Source organism: Peromyscus californicus, unplaced genomic scaffold (genome assembly GCF_007827085.1).
Source record: "Peromyscus californicus insignis strain IS unplaced genomic scaffold, ASM782708v3 Scaffold_4__1_contigs__length_199733344, whole genome shotgun sequence".
Classification (NCBI taxonomy): domain Eukaryota; kingdom Metazoa; phylum Chordata; class Mammalia; order Rodentia; family Cricetidae; genus Peromyscus; species Peromyscus californicus.
The window spans coordinates 17,510,991-17,529,747 of NW_026294562.1; the positions used below are offsets into that span (position 1 = coordinate 17,510,991).

An 18,757-nucleotide genomic window follows, 5' to 3' on the forward strand; every position below is an offset into this window, starting at 1 on the left:
TAACTAAAAAAAATTTTTAAAAGTTGGGGATATAACTCCATGGAAAAGTGTTTACCTACCATGCATAAGGTTATGGGTTCTATCCCTTCCTCCCCCAGAATTTTTTTTTTTTCGAGACAGGGTTTCTCTGTGCAGTTTTGGTGCCTGTCCTGGATCTTGCTCTGTAGACCAGGCTGGCCTTGAACTCACAGAGATCCACCTGGCTCTACCTCCCGAGTGCTGGGATTAAAGGTGTGGGCCACTGCCACCTGGCCTCCCCCACAATTTTTTGAAGAAAGATTTACTTTTTGTTTTGGTTTGTTTGTTTTTTGAGACAGGGTTTCTCTGGGTAGTTCTGGCTGTGCTGGAACTCTCTGTAGACCAGGCTGGACTTGAACTCAGAGATCTGCCTGCTTCTGCCTCCCCAGTGCTGGGATTAAAGGCAAGCACCACCAACTGCCTGGCAAGATTTACTTTTTTAAATTTATGTGTATCTGTGCACGAATGTGCACATGCATGCCTACGGAGGTCAGAATGGTATAAGATCCTCTGGAACCGGAGTTACAGGTGGCTATGAGTCTTGCCTGACATGGCTGCTGAGAATCAAACTTAGGCCCTCTGTAAGATCAATACATGCTCTTAACTGCTAAGCCATCTCTCCAGTCCACTCCCCCACCCCCCCAAAAAAAGATGTTATTAAAAAGATGAAGTAAAAGAGTAGATTTGAAACAATGTAGGACTTAAGGAAAGATACATGGGGAGAGTGAATCAGATAAAATAAATGATGATGGGGAGGAAGGCATGTTCAAAGGAGAATGGCTGAGGGATGGCTGGGGGCGGGGCGGATGGAAAGGGGAGAGGAGGGGAGGAAGACACAGACTAGAGAGGCCATGTGGGAGGCACTGATCTAATGTCACCAGGGAGGCCCTAGGAGGGAAAGGAGTGACTGGGGACCATGGGACCATGGATCTCCCTGGGGTGGACAGTTCCCAGGGCTGGGTTGTGTTTTCCAAGTTGATTTCCCTCTTTCCTGAGCCCTCTTACCGATGGTGTGGCCAGGGGCAGTCACTCCTGTCCCTGCGCCATCCGGTGTCGGGTGGAAAGGCTGCTGAACTTTGGTCCGAATGATCCTGCAAAGCATCACAACAGCATTACACATCACAGGCCAGGCCCAGGCTCACCCTGCCCGGCAGAGGGGCCTGCTGAAGCCTCACTCGCCTGCCTGCCGGGCCTTCCTGCCCTCCCCCACTGCTGCAAGGCTGGAGGTTTCTTTCCTGGCTGCTCTGCAGTTCGCTTAGCACAGGCCTGGGCAGAGGTGGTCTGCATTCTGTCCTGCCTTGAACTCCAGCTGAACTGCAGGTGGAGTTTGGGCAGCAAGAATTAAGGCTCAGTCAAGTGGGCCACAGCATCTTTTCCATTTCTGGGGGGTGAGGACTGCCCTGGGGGCTAGTGGCCCACCTTCCTTCCCCAGTCACACTTAGGTAGCGCCTGGGACCAGGAACGCCTGGCTTTCCAACTAGCACCAAAGTTAGGGAAGAAGCTTCCTCATCTACTGAAGCCAGGAGAGAAGGTCCAAAGGCAGGGCTGGACCGACCCCAGGCAACCCCACCATAGCGCCTTGTCCCTTTGCCGGCATCAGGCCCCACACCACCTGCTCCTCATCTGGCTGGCTTACGGCCTCCCTTTCCTTTCTACGGTCTTCTTTGACTCAGACCTTCTTTACCAGACTGGTTGAAGAGCTAGTGTCATCCTTGTGCACCCCCGGGAAATAAAGGAACAAATCAAACCCTCCCAGGAAAGAGAAGCCCATCTTACAGGAGTACAGAAAAACACAGAGCTCCATCATGCAAGAGACCAAGCCCAGGGACTGGGGAATGCTTCTTTCTCCCTCCACCCTGTCCAACTGAGTGTTGCTCCTCTCTATGGAAAGCCAAGTTCACTTCTACCATCTCAGTAAGTTGAGAGTCATGAATCATTCAACTTTAGCTTTTTTTTTTGAGACAGGATTTCTCTGGTTGTCCTGGAACTTGCTCTGTAGATCAGGCTGGCCTCCTACTCACTCACAGAGATCCCCCTGCCTCTGCCTCCTGAGTGCTGGGATCAGCTCAGCTTTAGCTTTTACTGACTGCTTGTAGGCACATAGCTGGGACCCTGTCTCCCAGTGCTGGAAAGTTGGGAGGGCGGATTTATATTTAAAGGATGCCAGGTAGCCCAAGGCAATGAGGCAGCCAGTGCCAGAGGAAGAGCCACCCCTTGGAGGTAGGGACCAGGGGGAGAAGTGAATGAGGAGGTGGAGCCTAGCACAGACCCACAGCAGAGCTGAGCTGAATGCAGGAGGGGCATAGAAAATAGCAGAAAGTGTACCGGGCTGTACCACAGAGCCAGTGCTGGTTCTGTCTCTGTCATTAGAAAGCCTCGTACTCTCATATTTATCACTTAGTGTCTTTGTACCTCAGTTGGTCCAGGTGAACAATAAAGGTCTCTCAGGGACACAGCATCTCCAAGATCTCTTTCCCCAGGGGAAAAAAATAATATGATTCTAAGATGAACAAGAGCATGGAGGGAGGCGACGTCACACACAGGTGCTGGAGGAGGGCAGGAAGTTTGGTGCGGAGGCCTAGGAGGAACACAGGCTGGGGTGACGCCAACACCCCCAGCCAGAAGTGGTAGAGGTGTGAACAGGAGGGAGAGGAAATGGGGCTGGAAGCTTGCACCCCATGAGGGAAACAGCCATTTCCACTCATTAAAATGTTGTACATCAAGCTGGGCGGGGGCGGCGCACGCCTTTAATCTCAGCAATTGGGAGGCAGAGGCAGGAGGATCTCAGTGAGTTCGAGACCAGCCTGGACTGTTACACACAGAGAAACCCTGTTTTGAAAAACCAAAAAAAAAAAAAAAAAGTTGCACACCAATCTCATATATAATCTATAAGACTCCATATGTACTTCTCTTCATTTTCACAACTTCAGAAATAAATGCTATTGTCTTCATCTTGCAGACAGACAACCGAAGCTGACAAAGTTTAGCAGTGAAGGTTTCTTTGGGGCCGTACTACCAGTTAGAGCGGAGTCTGAATTCAGTCTCTAAAATCTGCGTCTTCTGCTACTTTGTCATTGTTCCCTCATCGTGTGAGAATCAAGCCTTAGAGGTCTGAAGCCGTGCGCAATGCTCACACTAGAGGGGATGTACGCAAAGTGGTTGATCTCAGGAAGCTAATATGTCGGCATGAGGTAGTAACAGGCTGGTCTCAAGAAAGAAAGAAAGGGGAGCATCTTCAAGAGTGCAAAGGGAAAGAAGCAAGGGAGAGTGGACAGAGTTTGGCGACTTACTGGAGTCAAGCACGGCTCTAAAACACTCCCGTGTCGCGGAAGCTGTGTGGCGTGTGTCGTTGTGGAGAGCAGGGATGCAGGAAAGTGAACGGCATGGGAAGAAAGTGTGATGTTGGCTCTGGAGGTGTGAGGTGGGCAAGTGCAGGCATGGCTGGCCCAGAGGAAAGGAGTTCATAGGTAAAGGAGCGTGGAACAGTATGGGAGGCTGCAGTGGTGGCCACCGGAAGCACCAATGTAGAGCAGGGTAGCCTGATCTCAGTAGATGGAGGAAGCCATGCTAAGGATTTAATCTACAGTGCCAAGGGTGGCCATTAGTGACTGAGCCAGACAGCTCGAACACGATCCTGGCAAGAGGTGTAGGGAGGAGAGGGGAGTTCTAAAAGATGACTGTGGTGTGGAAGTCACAGGATGGCCCACTAACCAGAGTGTAGGAAAGGTCATTCAGGGCAGGAAAGAGGCGTACCAGAGAAGAGGAAGAGAGTGAGGTTGCCAAGGAGACTGAAGATGATGTAGAGCAGGGCAGAATAGTGGGGGGCTGGAGTGAAGGACCAGGGCAGAGTTAGACATACACAACAAGAATGCTAGAAAGGAGCTTTGACAGCTTTGCACTCTCAGCAGAAGGTGGAGGCGAGGTTTTGAGGCTGATCACTGAGAGCCAGCCATATGACCCCGCCTGCAAGAAAGTCTAGAAGGTAAGACTTCTACCAAGCAGCTGTTACTATACACGCGTCCAGGGTCTGGCGAGCCTGCAGTGGCTCTGCTTATAGCTGACAGGCTTTGGTTTAAGGAGTTCCGGGGCTGGGGCTGGGGCACACAGATAACTGGACTGGCTGGTGGAGTTCCTGTCTTTATTACCAGAGCCTCTGACCCCCGAGGCACTGATACAGATTTAGCTGAGGCAGCAGGTGATGGAAAATCGCTATGCCCTGACAGCAGCTTGGTGGTGCATGGGAGAGAAGCTGGGCAGGGCGCCTGCTATGAGTTACTAAAGCTCTTGGTGTCCATCCATGACCCCAGGGAGTGGGCACCTGCCAGGTCCCAGAGCTGATCATAGGGAATTTAAGAACCAGGGTTGTGAAGACCCTATGGTTATTTATATTCCTCCTACATTCTGTGCTCAACGTGAAAGACAGGGCACCGCTCCCCCTTCCCAACCAAGCAGGCTTTCCCACACAGAGTGCACTTTCCTCCTCCGTTTCAGTGAGAGCTCACCCTGCTCGGTGCTTTACCTGGCTCCCAATACAGGGACTGCTGGGATTTTAATGTCTCCCAAGGATGCATGTATAACTAAAGGAATTTGGGTTTCGGTTTTGCTTTTCTTTTTTTTAAGATGTATTTATTTTTATCTTATGTGTATAAGTATTTGCCTGTATATGTGTATAAGAACTATACACATGCCTGGCACCCATGGGGGACAGAAGAGGGCCTTGGATCCCCTGGAACTGGAGCTGTGAGCCACCATGTGAGTGCTGGGAAGCAAACCTGGGTTCTCTACAGAAGCAGCCAATGCTCTTAGGCATCGAGTCAGTTCTTTCGCCCCTGACTTGTTCTGATTTTGTTTGTTTGCTGTTTTGAAATAGGGGCTCACCATATAACTCAGAAATACCTCGAAGCTGGTCCTTCCGCCTCCCAGGTGCTGAGCGGTCATAGTCCAGGTGTGTGCCACCACCCCTGGGCTAGTGAGGGCTTTGGGATATGGGCTGCAGGCTCAGTCTACCTGAGTCAGAATCTCAGCTCTGTTTCATTCTTCCTAGGAAGCCCTTGGACTTTTCTTACTCCTTTATCTGTAAAATGAGATAGTACTACTATGGACTTCCCAGGGCTATAGTGAGGATTAAGTAGGATAATTCCTGTAAAGTGATTAGTATGATGGCCAGCTCAATAAACGCTAGCTGTAACAATAATGTCCACTTGTGTTACTATCCCTGTGGGTGACCCCTATGCCTAACTGCTTTCAATTTAGGGGCAGAGCCAGGTGCAGGCAAGAGGCCTCCCTTCTCAGTATGCCCCAGCTGGATCAGTGCAGGTACTCCCTGGGAAGAAATGGAGAAGACGGGATGAACAGCAGAAGGAGTCACAGGCTGACCCCAAAAAGGATGCAATCAGACTCTCCAGAAGGCAGACTGGGGCCTGGACTAAGCTCCACCTGAGTGCACTGGGATGGGCCCACAGAGCGCTCAGGTGGTGGCAGGGCTTCAGAGCATAGGATGACGAGCAGATGGTGAGGTCACTTCCTCTTTGGTTAAACTCCCAGGGAACCTCCACTTCCTCCCACCTTGAAGATCAAAACAGTCTCAGGTGCTCTGTGAGACGGATGAAGGTCTGCCTGAGTTTCCTAGCAAGCCTGTTAAATTGGTGAGGAGATAGCTCCGTCTTCCGCTGGGAACTCGGACTCCTACTTAACCCTTCTCCGCCTTTCCTTCCTTCTCCCGCTGTTTCCTCTACGACCTTCTCCGTCTCTTCATCTGTCTCTGCCCCTCTTTCTCTCTCTTTGTCCATCTGTCCATCTCCTTGCACCCTGAAGTCCCACGATGGCTGTGTGAGTTTATTGATTCCCGGGCGCCGGGGGGGAAGCGGGAGGTGGGCTGGGGTGCAGGGCTCAGGGATGGAAATAGAAGGCTATAAATTATTTGTGACAGGAAAGCAATAGTGGCAGAGTGCTGAGCACAAGTCCTGTGTCACTATTAGATTCCTTTTAGCCTGATGACACTGTAAAAAAGGTTAAGTGTCTGCTGGAATCGTACACCTGGGGGGCCGGCTTGGCCTGGGAGCAGAACAAGCCACTGAGAGCAGGTATATCAATTCTCCAGGCCAATAATATTCCTCTCATTGATCGCCACGCAAAGTTCAAAAATCTCATTACAGCCAGGCAGAGCGGGAACTTTTTACAAATCAATAGAATGATATAATGTATGTATACATAGTACAAATGTATCTATTCATCTATCCATCCATCCACGGTCTGCCTCAGGGTTTCCAGGTTAGCCTACCCATCATATTATGTTATGTATAATAGTATATTGCATTATATTATATGATAATAAATGATGTGCAAAAACTTCCCCTCAGGTGGAAACAAGAAGCAGTCCTATTAGCATTGAGATGACCTCAGACAGCTCACCTTGGGAGGAGTAAGGCCTAGGTGGACTGCTAAGAGCGATGCCTCCCAGATGAGACTTTTGTGATTAAAAAGCACTGTGCCCTGAATCTTTCCTGTGTGAGATGCCGTGTTCTAAGCACCTCAAACATTTCATCTGCTCCATTCTCCCAGGAACCCCTTTTGCAGAGGGTCATAGGCGATCTATCTATTTTATAAATGGCAAGTCAGAGATTTGAATTCAAACAGACTGATCCCAGGGCCCACTTCCTCAACTGCTCAACTCTACTGCTTCCAGAGAGAAACTTGCAAAAGCGCAGCCTCCCAAGTGCCTGTATCCTGGACCCAGTAGTCTGTTCTTAGACACGGAGGCTAGCAGACTCCTGAAACTCACCGTTTCCTACCAGGATGTGGGAGTAATAACATGTGTTGGAGCCGGCTGCTAAGAATATGTGGACACGGGATCGCCAAGAACGTCCTCATGAAATCCTGCTCACTAGCTTGAAGCAGACTGCCTTGCCAACTTTGGAATTGTTTCCTTAAGGAGCAGCAGGCTGCCCCTCAAGCATGGTCATACCATTGGTTTAGCCAAAGAGCCTTGGACTGCTCCACTCCGGAGTCTACAAAACATACTTGATTCCTAGTATGGGATTTGTAAGGCAGGTTACAATGTTTCCGACTAGATAAGCTGACTGCCCACTAACCAGTAAGAGAGTGGGGCCTCTCTCTGCCAGTGACTTCCAGCTGCATGGCTATCACGAGCTGGCTCATTCTTAAAAACAAACAAACAACTACATTTGCTTCAGCAAAGGATACTTCATCCAACAAATGCAGGTAACTGCTTCATCTCGGGTTTCTCAGAGCTGCCTGTGTTAGGCATATATCCCGGGCTTGGCCCTGAGGCAAGCCAGCTGGAGATGTTTCCTAGCAAGTGAGATGTCATAGATCACCCAGGAAGCTGTTACATCTCCTGATGTGGTACCTGCTCCAGAGGACCCCACGGAACTAAGTAGCCCTTCCAGATTGGAGGCTGAGACTTCCTTTCTCCTCACACAAGGACCCCCGGACATTCTGTCCCTGGCATCCCCAGTGACCACTTTGAGGCACTCCATCCACACTCTTCCTTTGTAGTTTGTATGGTTTAGAGGTATTGCCCAGGCTTGCTCACAGGCTCTGTGGGTTTTAGCTTGAACAATGGGAATGCCAGTGAGGCAAATCAGGCCATTCTTTACAGCTGAGAACTGGCCTTTCCATTCTGGCTAGAGCAGGACACAGCTAGAACACACAGGTTCTAGGCTATGAGAGATCTTCCCAGATGATGTAATATATATATATATATATATATATATATATATATATATATATATAGAGAGAGAGAGAGAGAGAGAGAGAGACAGACAGAGACAGAGACAGAGACAGAGAGAGACGAACAGACAGACAGAGAAAGAGGGGGTGGTGCTCATGTAGCCCAGGCTCACATCTTAAACTCAATATTTATGTAGCTCCCAAGTGCTGAGATTAAAGGCATGCGCCACCATGGCCTGGCTTGCCTTGTACTCTTAATCTTCCTACCTCTGCCTCCTGAGTGCCTGGGTTGTAGGGATGCTCAGCTGGAAGTTATAATTAAGCTCCAAGAATGAGAACCCTAGCAGAAAGCTCACAAAAGTGTGTCCTCAAATGACTGCCCTGGAACTACCTGCATCATAATCCCTTGGGGCATTTGCTAAAATGTAAATCACTCAGTCTCTCCTTGGTCTTCCTAAATTAGAATTTCTGAATTCTACAGTCTGAGAAGATGAGCTCAAGCCAGGGTGTGAGGGAAGTACCTGCTGGTTGGGGATGGGGGGGGTGGATGGGGGGGGTGGGGAATCAGGAGATGCTCTCAGTGCATGAAGATGGCTCCTTACTCTTACTTCAGGCCACATATCTCTCCATCTGCTAATCCTGACTTCAACCAACAGTCACCAAAACTCCAGAAGCTATCACTTCCTTTGTAGAGACTAAACTCTAGGTTAAAAATAAAAACATTTCAAAGTCGTTCTTGTGAGTCCCAGGATGATTGACTCCCAGTGGTTTTCTAGACTATGCAGTTTCCTGCAACAACTTAGCCTTCTAGGACTGGCGTTGAGGGTGACAGTCCCTTCACCATGTGTCCCTGGGATCCCAGGCCAGACACAATTGATTAGATGGGCCATGGGGCTGGCCCAAGGGGGCAATGGTGATAGTTTATATGATGAGTGGTAAGCATATGGGTTGATTTAACGTCAAGATATGCATAGGTTTAAAAATTAAGGGGCAATGTGTTTAACTAACCATTTGGAAATCAGTCTACAGTGTATGCCAAGCCAGAGCGTGACCAGACTCCCCCATCTTGTCACCGGCCCTGCCCTCATCTGTCAGGGCTTCCCGCTAAAGCTGGGGTTTACCAGCTGTTCACCCCACGGTCCCGCCTGGGAGAGTCTGGTGGCTCGGGGACTGCCTAATGAAATGGTAAACTGGTCCTGCTTATAGGCTCACCACAGCGGTGAGTCTTCCCCTCTGAGCCCGTCCATCCCGCCAACCCCTCCACACGCGTGTGCCGACACCCCTCTGTAAGCGAAAGGAAGCCTGCAGGGATATTGGGCTCTCCAGTGACTGCCTGGCCTTGCCTCTAGCCCTTGTCACCTCAGCCACTCAGGGATTCAAAGAACAATCCATCAGTCTCTGTCCTGGAAGAATAGGATGGAGCTAAATGCTGCCCTTGCTTCCTGATTCAGACACGGCCAAGTCAGGGCTTCTCAGCCTAGCTTTCAGAATCTTCCCACCAGCCTCCTGCCCCCACCCACCTCCTGCCTCCATAGCTTTCCGGTCCATCTCTTTCTGTTCCCCCAAAGAGCTGAAACCTTACTTTGCTTATTCAGTTCATACTGAACCCTCCCATGGACTCAGTTCAACAGGGGCAAATGTCATAATTATTTTTCTCACCTTCTAGCAACAAACAAGGCCAGCTATAATAAAAGAACTTAATATTAAGTTATTAATACTATTGGAAGAGAAGAGTCCTAAGGGACACTGTGTGCTAATATATGTTCTATATGCACCAGCCATTGTACTAAGTGTTTTATATGGACTTTAAAATTTAATCCCTGCACTCAGGAGGTAGAGGCAGGCAAATCTCTGTGAGTTTGAAGCCAGCCTAGTCTACATAGTGAGCTCTAGGAGAGTCAGGGCTATATAGAGAGACCATGTCTAAAAAAGAAAAATAATAATAATAAAATTCAAGTCTTCTAAGTACCTATGAAGATTCTTATCCTCGTTCTTTAATGTGGAAACTGAGGCTCAGAAATATTAGCTCACTTGCCTAAGTTTACACAGCATTTCTGTAAGAGTCAGAATTTCAACGTGGGCGTCTTATTGCAGGGATTAAATTTTAAAGTCCATATAAAACACTTAGCACAATGGCTGGTGCATAGAGAACATATATTAGCACACAGTGTCCCTTAAGATTCTGCTCTTCCAATAGTATTAATAACTTAATACTAACCTGCTCCACTAACCACTTGGTAGACAAACTTAGTCTTATCAAGAACAAATGGTAAGATCTATTCATCTAAGGCTAGACCTCACTAGAAGAGCTGCATAGAATAACAGTGAAAGTCATAGTTATATTTGTTTTAAAGGCTTTACATGCATTTATTTGTGTGTGGAGCGCTAGTGTGGAAGTCAGAGAGGATCAGTTGCCAGAATACGTTATCTCTTTACACCAGTCTCTGACTTTGACTGTGTAAAGGGTGTGGGAATTGAACTCGGGTCATCAGCCAGGGCAGCAGGTACCTTCACCCACTGAACCACCTTGCTGGCCCCGATCATTTATTTTGTATTCGCTGTAGAATAGACATTTACACAATGCATTTTTCTCGTTCACATCCTAACCCCAGCTCTATCAGATAGGTGTGTTCTCCAGTCTACCTTAGAGTCAACAGCATGGCTAAGCAACTCACCCAAGGTCACATTTTTAATATCACATTGCTTTGGATCCAGGTCTGTGACTTCAATATCTGAGAGTTAGGTAATATGCTCTCCTCTGGGAATCTCTGTATTAATAACCCTTTGTGTCTATTAGCTATTTGAGCATGAACAGTTTTCCTAGTCTTTGCACATACACGATCTGGACAACTGAGCAACCATCTGTAGACAGCTGGCAGAGGTTGCATGTTATTCGAAACATGCTTTCCTCTCCCATGCATGTGCCATAGATTATTTGGTAAGCATCATGTCTGTGTTACAAACAAACCATAATTTGCAAATCGTGTACACAATCCCATGATGATCCTGCGTATAGATGTTTCTCAGCTTCTCTACACTTTAGGAACTATTTCTGTGATGAGCACATCTTTATATTCGTATCTGCATTGATCTGAGATTTATAACAGTGAATACACTTATCAAAAGCGACTTCATGAATATCTGCCAAATTATGCCTGTTTCTGTTAAACATGTTAAGCCACAGCAAAACCCATCAGTGCTCCCTTTTCAGTGTTTGAGACTCCCACATCACAATCCTGTTTTTATATTGGTTCATGCGGCAGTATCGATGTGCATAAATGTGCATTTGTATACCTGTGTATCTCCCTGTCTGTGGCCAGAATGGGGTAGGGGTGGGGGATGTGGAAATGAGAGAATTATTAAATGCCAAGTAGATGTGCAATAAATTCCATTGATTTTATAAACTCCAACTTGTCTTCAGTCTCCTTCCATTCTTTATCCTGGGGGCATTGCAACAAAAACCTATTTTAAATACCTTGGCCTCCCCCTCGTCCCCTCCCCAAAAAAGTGTCAATATTTTATTTGGATTTTTAACTTCACTCCATAACAGTTGTTTGACCTCCTGACTCGTGCAAGTCACATAAATTCTGGGACTTTATTCAGGAGCCATGTTCCTGCTATTGAATAAGCAATTTGGGAGGGTGAATTAATGACTCGTGCTGGTGCCGGAAAGTCCCTGAAGAAATATTAAAATTGCTTGCAGACTCAATCGATACTCAGTGAACACCCAGCAAGAGACGGCTTCAGCTCCAAACGGCCACAGAGGCAGGAGTCAGAGGGGAATTCCTGCACCCAGCCTGGAGAGCCCCCCAACCCCACTCCTCCCCTTCATCCCTGGAGCGCTGTCCGCTGTCATTTTCCGTAACAGCGAGGTCTTATTAAACCCCAGCCAGGATGGAGCTGATTTGTCCTGTCTCGGGAAGCAGGCTCTGGGGACAGTTTACTCTTTTAGTAGCCGCCAGAGCCTGGAGGCCTTATCAGAGGTGATGGTCTAGATACATCCACCTGCTGGACAGGGGGCAGTGCTGGGTCCTGGCAGCTGCACTGTGCTTGGGGACACTGTGGCTGTGACTATACTCAGGAGGGTGTGCTAAGGGCTGGGGGTTCCAATGCTGACTCTGTCTTTGTATGTCTTACCAATGTTTATCATTGCTCCAAGAGCCACCTAATTTCAGTCTTTGTGTATGGGTGGCCTGTGGGATGGAGAGTTTGAACTGGGTTACCACTCAGCATGTGTGGCATCATGTGGACACATCCCGGCAACTGGCCTCGGGTTTGTTTTGGTTTGTGGTATTGTATCGAGGTGACTGCACTTCCTGTAACACTGAGTTGGAGGAATTTGAGTATTGTTTGGTGGCAGTGTGTGTTTCTGCTTTAGATTATTGTATTCATTGATCATATCTGCATCTCTTTATTCATAATGTATGTCTCAGAGATTAGGTTAATGGGTGTCTCCTTGGTGATGTGGGCTGAGTAATGATGCTGGATCTGGGTGGTGGTTGTGTGATTCGGTAATTGCTTTAATGGCCTTCTTATAGTTGTGAGTGAGAGCGCCAATCTTTTGGCATTTTTTTTTTTTTTTTAACCTTACTCTGGCCTGGTCATTTGTGCTGCTTCTTTCCAGAGGGAAAATTCCAGAGATGCAGGACAAATATCCTCTTGATGATAAAGTTTACATTTCTATTCTTGGCCAGAAGAGTTCTGACTTAACAACACTGGTTCAGATCTGGGTGACCGCCCCCCCCCCCCCCCGACCCGCCTAATCTGGAGAGGGAAGCCTTGAGGCCAAGCATTATCCCTGTATAGAGTCTAGATCCTGACTGGGGTTCGGGGAGGTGGATGGAAGTAAAGCTCCCAGTCCTGGTGGGAACAACACCATGACCTCTGTCCCCCAGAGTCCCTGTTCCTTTCCACACTGTAGCACTCCCCTGAAGCATCTTCTCCCCACCACTCCCAGATGATGTGGCCCAATAGCAGACCAGTGTCATGGAAGAATTACAGGTGTGACTTTCCACTAAGGCACAGGGTGCATGTTCTAAGCTTGTAAGTAAATACATGAAACTGCAGCAGGGCATGAGACTGAGGAGAGATTAGTCAGGCCTGCATTTTCTTTGATCAAAAGTAGACAAGGACTGTGGTGTAGCAGATAAGCACATGGGTTCCAGCACCACGACTGCATGGGTTTGAATCCTGGGTCTGCAACTTAGTCTGTGACCTTGAGTAAGTTATTTGACTTTTCTGTACTCCAGTTACCACAACTCTAAACGCTGCTGTAAAGGCCTGTGGGGCTGTTCATCAGGCCTAAATCAACTAATACATGTAACTTACTGAAACTGCTCTACTGTAGCAGGGACTGGTTAGCGATGAGTGTGATGATGGTGATGATGATGATGATGATGATGATGGCCGTGATTTTAAAAATCACTGGGTAAATTTAACATGAGACTGGCCAAATACAAACATGTATGCAAGTATGCTAATGCACATAAAATCATAAGGTCAATTAAGGGGTGCATGTATGTGTTTTAAGAAAAGAAATATAAAAACTGCAGTTGAGGGGGCTGGAGAGATGGCTCAGTGGTTAAGAGCACTGACTACTCTTCCAGAGATCCTGAGTTCAATCCCTAGCACCCACATGGCAGCTCTCAACTGTCTGTGACTCCAGTTCTAGAGGGTCTGACATCCTTCCACAGACATGCACATAAAACACCAATGCACATACAAAAATAAAAATAAATATTTTTTTAAAACTGCAGTTGAACAAACAGGGCTGCGGGGAGCTCTCTTCCCAGGTTGTTTGGACAGTGCAGGGGTTGGGGGCTTGACAATGGCAAGAGCTAGCTCTGTACTAATGATGAGAAAGGAAGACGACAGCCCTCGTGTAGGTTCACACTTAACTGAAAAACTCTGAGGGTGATTCAGCCCCACGATTCCAACTTAGCTGATTTTAAATTTTTCCTAGGGCTAGGGATATGATTCAGTATTAGAGCAACTGCCAAGTGTACACAAAGCCCTAGGCATAATCCCCAGCACCGAGTTACCTTTATAATTAAAAAAATCAGGACCTTTAACAGCCAATTTTATGGTTGCATATCTAGAAAGAGGCTGGGGAGATGGCAAAGCATTTTGATTCCTGCAGAAGATCTGACTTCACTTCACTTCACTTGCACCCCTGTCTGGCAGCTCACAAGTGCTTGTCACTCACAGGGAACCCAACAGCTCCGGCCACCAGGGGCACATGCACTCACATGTCCATACCCATTCCCACTCTCACACACACATAATGAAAAATAAAAGTAATCTTAGGATATCTGATAAGTCATGGGTAGGCACTTGAGTATGCCTCTTTGGGGGTTCACTGGACTGAAGGCGGTCACTGAGCCAAAGGGGGGAAGCACAAGATCAGGCCTTAGCCCCATTCCATGGGATTTCCCATAGAGATGAGAGACATGTCATCCTGAGTCAGGACAACTTTGGTTTTCACCTTGTTTTTGATGGGCACAGAATAATTAGAAAAATCTATTATTATGCAGTTACTTTGGACCATTGCACCAAATAGACTAAGCCCAGAGTAATTTTGCTTCCTCAAATCTTTTCTTCAAATACCCTTCCCTCGGCAGCGGTAGTAGCAGCAGTGGCTACTGGACCCCTGTCCTCCCGGGAACATCCAGACACAAAGGCCCACACTTGACAGATCTGCCTCCAGTTTGTCAACTGTTCGCTTCCTCCTCTTTTTCATCCTTTGTCCTTGCTCTGTTTTCTTTCTTTCTTCCCCTCCTTTCCCCATTTCGGCATTTAAGCACCGGGACAACCCTTTAAAACTATCGCATGAAGATCCCCCCCCCCCCCCCGCATCACCACTGTTTCATTTATCTCTTTAAAAAATTACAAATGCAAAGAAGCACAACTCGGGAAAATGCCATGGAGCCTGGAAAATGCCAACCTTCAACTCCTCAACCAACAGCCCACTCATCCCGCAACAGCGCAGACCTGCACACGAGAGCATGTACACAGGCATGCACACACTCACGCGCGTATACAGGCTGAGCTTTCAAAGCGGACACAGGGGCAATTACTTAACTAACTCTCTCCAGTGGTCAGAGACCCGAGGCACAGAGATTCTCCACCTCCCGGAAAACACAGAGTCAACTCCTTTCCTGAATTCAGCAGGACTCACAGGATGCCATGATTCTCACTGGCACTCACGATATTCAACCCTGCTCATAGACTATCCTTTTGGCTCTTTAAGAAGCTTTCTTTCTTTTCTTGTTTGTTTTTTAGATACAGTTTCTCCTTATAGCCCTAAGCTGACCTTAAATTCAGGATCCTACTGCCCCAGCCTTCTGAGTGCTAGGATTACAGATGTGAGCCAAGACGCTTGACCCTTCAGACCTTCTTATCTAAAATACTTCAGTGCTCATACACATACAAACCAGAAGACACACATATTGACACAGTCTAAAGCTAGAAATGCATACTTGATTATTACTATTGCAATAAGAACAGTAACATTTATTGATCCCTTAATATTGGCTAGTTGCAATTCTAAGTAGATTTATGGGGGGGGGGCTCATTTAACCCTCATGAGAGCCTATAAAGACTTAAGTGATTATGTCTACCTTATATGACAAGGGAAACTGAGGAACAGAAAGGACATGAGATTAGCCAGAATCAAAATATGGCCATTTCTCCCTGGAACTTGCCTCTTGCATTGTGCCATGGAGCTTTATGTGACTTGTCTGGCACATAGGAGGCACTTAGCGAGACATTTCTGAATGGGTGAATGAAATGATGAATGAATGAATGATCTTGTCTATTAAGGACCTTCAGATGGCAGTTTCCCTAGTGGAAGCCAGGCCTAATGGACAGCCGAAGGTTATTTGGATGAAGCCTCTTCCAGTGTGTCCAATGGCTGTGCTTGTCCAGACACTAGCTGCTGCCACCACTGTGCCTGGCCCAGGCTCCCTTTAAATCAGAAATCAGACCCAAGTGTATCCAAGATGCTTCCTAACAACACTTTGTTCCCTAGAACATTTTTCTCTGAAATAAGTGTTTCCTGAAGTACTGGTTCTGTGCCTGAACGAAACCTGAGAAATCTAATCCACCAGGTGGACGTGCTAAATCACCAGGTCTTTGGCATCCTATGGACAACTAATATAGATGATTGACTAAAGTTTTTGATTTCCATCCAGATGTTTGGGCGTTGCTGTGGTCATTAACCTGCTTGTCAGCAAATGCTCATGCATTCCCGAGACACAAGCGAACACTAAAGAGGAAAAGAATAACCCAGAATAAAACAGACTAAAGAGGACAGGGTAGCACTTGTTTGCAAAATCAGTCAGGCAGGCGGTGTTCCAGGAATGGGCTGCTACCTTGGAGAACCATTAGAACGTGGATCCAGCTCACAAGAGACTCATGTGCTTAAAGACCTTTAAAGACTCTCATGCGGCTGTATCCTTGACGGTCTGCAGAACCATCCCAAGCAGATCCCTGCACAGGGAGCCGATGGATCAATCCCAGAATCCAGCACAGTGAGCAGCCTCCCCACTGCCAGGCCAGCCCACCCTCCCTACACGGTCAGGATGCCTTGGGCCTGTGCACTCAGGCACACGGGATCATCCCCACCTACTGTCAGTCCAGGCTGTAGATTTTGCAAAGCTTGGTATAAATCTGGTTTGTGACTTTGTACACGAGCCCCTATTTGTGATTTAACACTCTGCCTTTTCTCATCTCTCCTACCTCTATTTCCTTTCCCTCTTGCGTTTTAATGCTATTTACAACTTCCTTGCTCATAGAGCACCATAGCTATTTTTCAGTGTCTCTAACTGATATACCCAAATGATTTTTCTTACCTAGGCTTTTCTCTCCTCTCAACTTAATTTATGTTTTAGTAAGCAGGAACTTCATATCACTCCATTCAATAGTATTAAGGGTTACTGCTTCTATCAAAGGGATCATGGCACTAAAAGACTCATCTGAGGGCCATTTGTTTATTCTTATGAGCAACCAGCTCTCCTTGTGTGTGCGTGCAGGCGTGCGTGCACAATGTCCTTCACGATGTGTGCCTCTATGCTCCACTACCCTATGTCAATGCCACTTGGCCTTGGCAGGAAGGGCCCAGCACACCCATGATGTGGGCAGCAGCTGGACCTCCAAGTGCTGGAGATAAAGCCAGACTGTAGGCCCTCCCTGTTGACGTCATTGAGTTCTTCTAGGAGCAGTCACGTATACGCCTGGTGAGTTTATTTCCTCTAAATCCTCCCACACCTCTTCTTACCTCAATTGCAAGGAAGGCTTATGATGACATTATTCACCAGCAAGTTTGTTTGGTTGTTGTTTTTTTTTTTTGGGGGGGGGGGTCCTATTCTTCTAGAAGGAGGAAGGTTAGAAAACCAAGAAAATGCTTTCCTACATTACTGGGTTGTCTATTGCCTTTTCTCCTCTTTAATTCCTTCCATAACTTCTCCTCGTGGCTTATTGTATTTGACCTTGAACTCTGGCCCTTTCCTTCACAGCAAAAATTTGCTGCACAGCAGACAGTACCTGCAGAATAGTTACCCAGCCTGACAGGCCTGGAGACCAGTAGTCAGAGGGGCCAGACCATCACTCCACTCCTGGAAATAAATCCCATTGTATTTGCATTTTAATTTTCCACATAAACAAAGGCTCAGAGTACTCGCTTGGGCAGCATCACTGGACGAATTTAATTAGAAATGAAAAGTTTATAGGGCCCTCTTTAATGCGATTAATGCTCAGTTAACATTTATCACATTCGAATGCCGGAATCGCCTTTTCTGAGCAGCCACTAGCCATGAAATGAATTTCTCTCAACCTTTTTGTACCTACCCTGAGAGGTCATCTCTTAAGAAGTCTGCATGACCTTCCAGAGTGTCTCCCTCCGGTCAGGAGTTGAGGAAATGGGAGTAGAGGAAGGGGCAGATGTTACATGGTAGGCGGGGTGGTAGGGAGGAGAGTTTCTAGAAGGAACTGGACTGGAGTCAGAGCTGTGTCCTCTGCAGGAGGCCAAGCCCCAGCGCAGAAGGCTTGCAGGAAGCCTCACAGCTGCCTACTTCAGCCTCTTCCTGTGGCCCCACAGCAGGCTTGAGGCAGGGCCGATCTGTGTCAAGGCATCTGGCCCTCACCTCTCTCTCCTGCTGCCTTTTCTCTCTTACCTGGGAGTTCACCAGGCTTCCACTCCCAGGACCATGGTGTAAGGAACCTCCTTTCCTCTGGCTTTCCCAGAAGCCAGACAGTCCCAGCAAGTGGAAGCCTGCCTGCCCTTCTTAGAAGAGCCGAGGAGAGAGGGGAACACGACACCTCCATTGGTCCCTGGAGGAAAGGTGGCCTCGCTTATCTTATCAATGTCTCTTCACTCTCCAGTTAGAATCAACTGAGATTGGTCTCTCTCCTACCCATCCATCTAACCCAGGGGGAGAAGGAAGGGGAAGGACTGGGGGGGGGTGCACTCCACAGATGGTTGCAGATAACCATCCTGACCTTTGGTCTCACCCATACCCAGGCTGCCTCTGAGGTCACAGGTAAAGACAACCAGTGCTATGGCCACCCACAGGTGACACCCACTTCCAACAGAGCAAATGTGCCCTGATCTCACCTGGGCCCACACTTCCCAGATACAGGTGTGCTCACAGCTCATGTCAGAACCCTTTGTAGACCTGACCTGATCCTTACCTATGGACTCACTAGGACATCTATTGTCCCCTTGAACCCCCCCTCTCTGGATAGCATTCAGCAACATCCTGAAAGAGCAGACTATCCAAGCCATGGCAGGGGTTCTCGCTTTGGGACCAAACAGTTCAGCCAGCCAGGAGCTTTCTGAATAAAGAAGCCACCAGCTCCCAGTCTGACAAGCCTGACTTCTGAGAGCTCCCAGTGATGCTAGGCCAGCCTCCCAGGCTGTGAAAGCCAGGCTTAGCTAGAAACCACCAGCCTCCATAGTCTCTAAAACAGAGCCACACGAGGCCCCCAGGCCAGGGCTATCAGCTCCTCTCAGGATACGATGAGCCTTGAAGTAAGACAAAGGCCGGCA

The 18,757-nt window shown here is 47.8% G+C and overlaps 1 protein-coding gene across 3 annotated transcripts in view; it reads right to left on the reverse strand.

Moving 5' to 3' along the window:
- Nucleotides 1-18,757, reverse strand: part of Pax2 (paired box 2) — an 86,180-nt gene that overhangs the window by 47,508 nt on the left and 19,915 nt on the right. For all 3 annotated transcript variants that reach the window (XM_052713878.1, XM_052713877.1, XM_052713876.1), the window contains one exon: nucleotides 1,024-1,109. In XM_052713878.1, coding sequence (XP_052569838.1) covers nucleotides 1,024-1,109 — 86 coding nt within the window. The remainder of the gene's footprint in view (nucleotides 1-1,023; nucleotides 1,110-18,757) is intronic.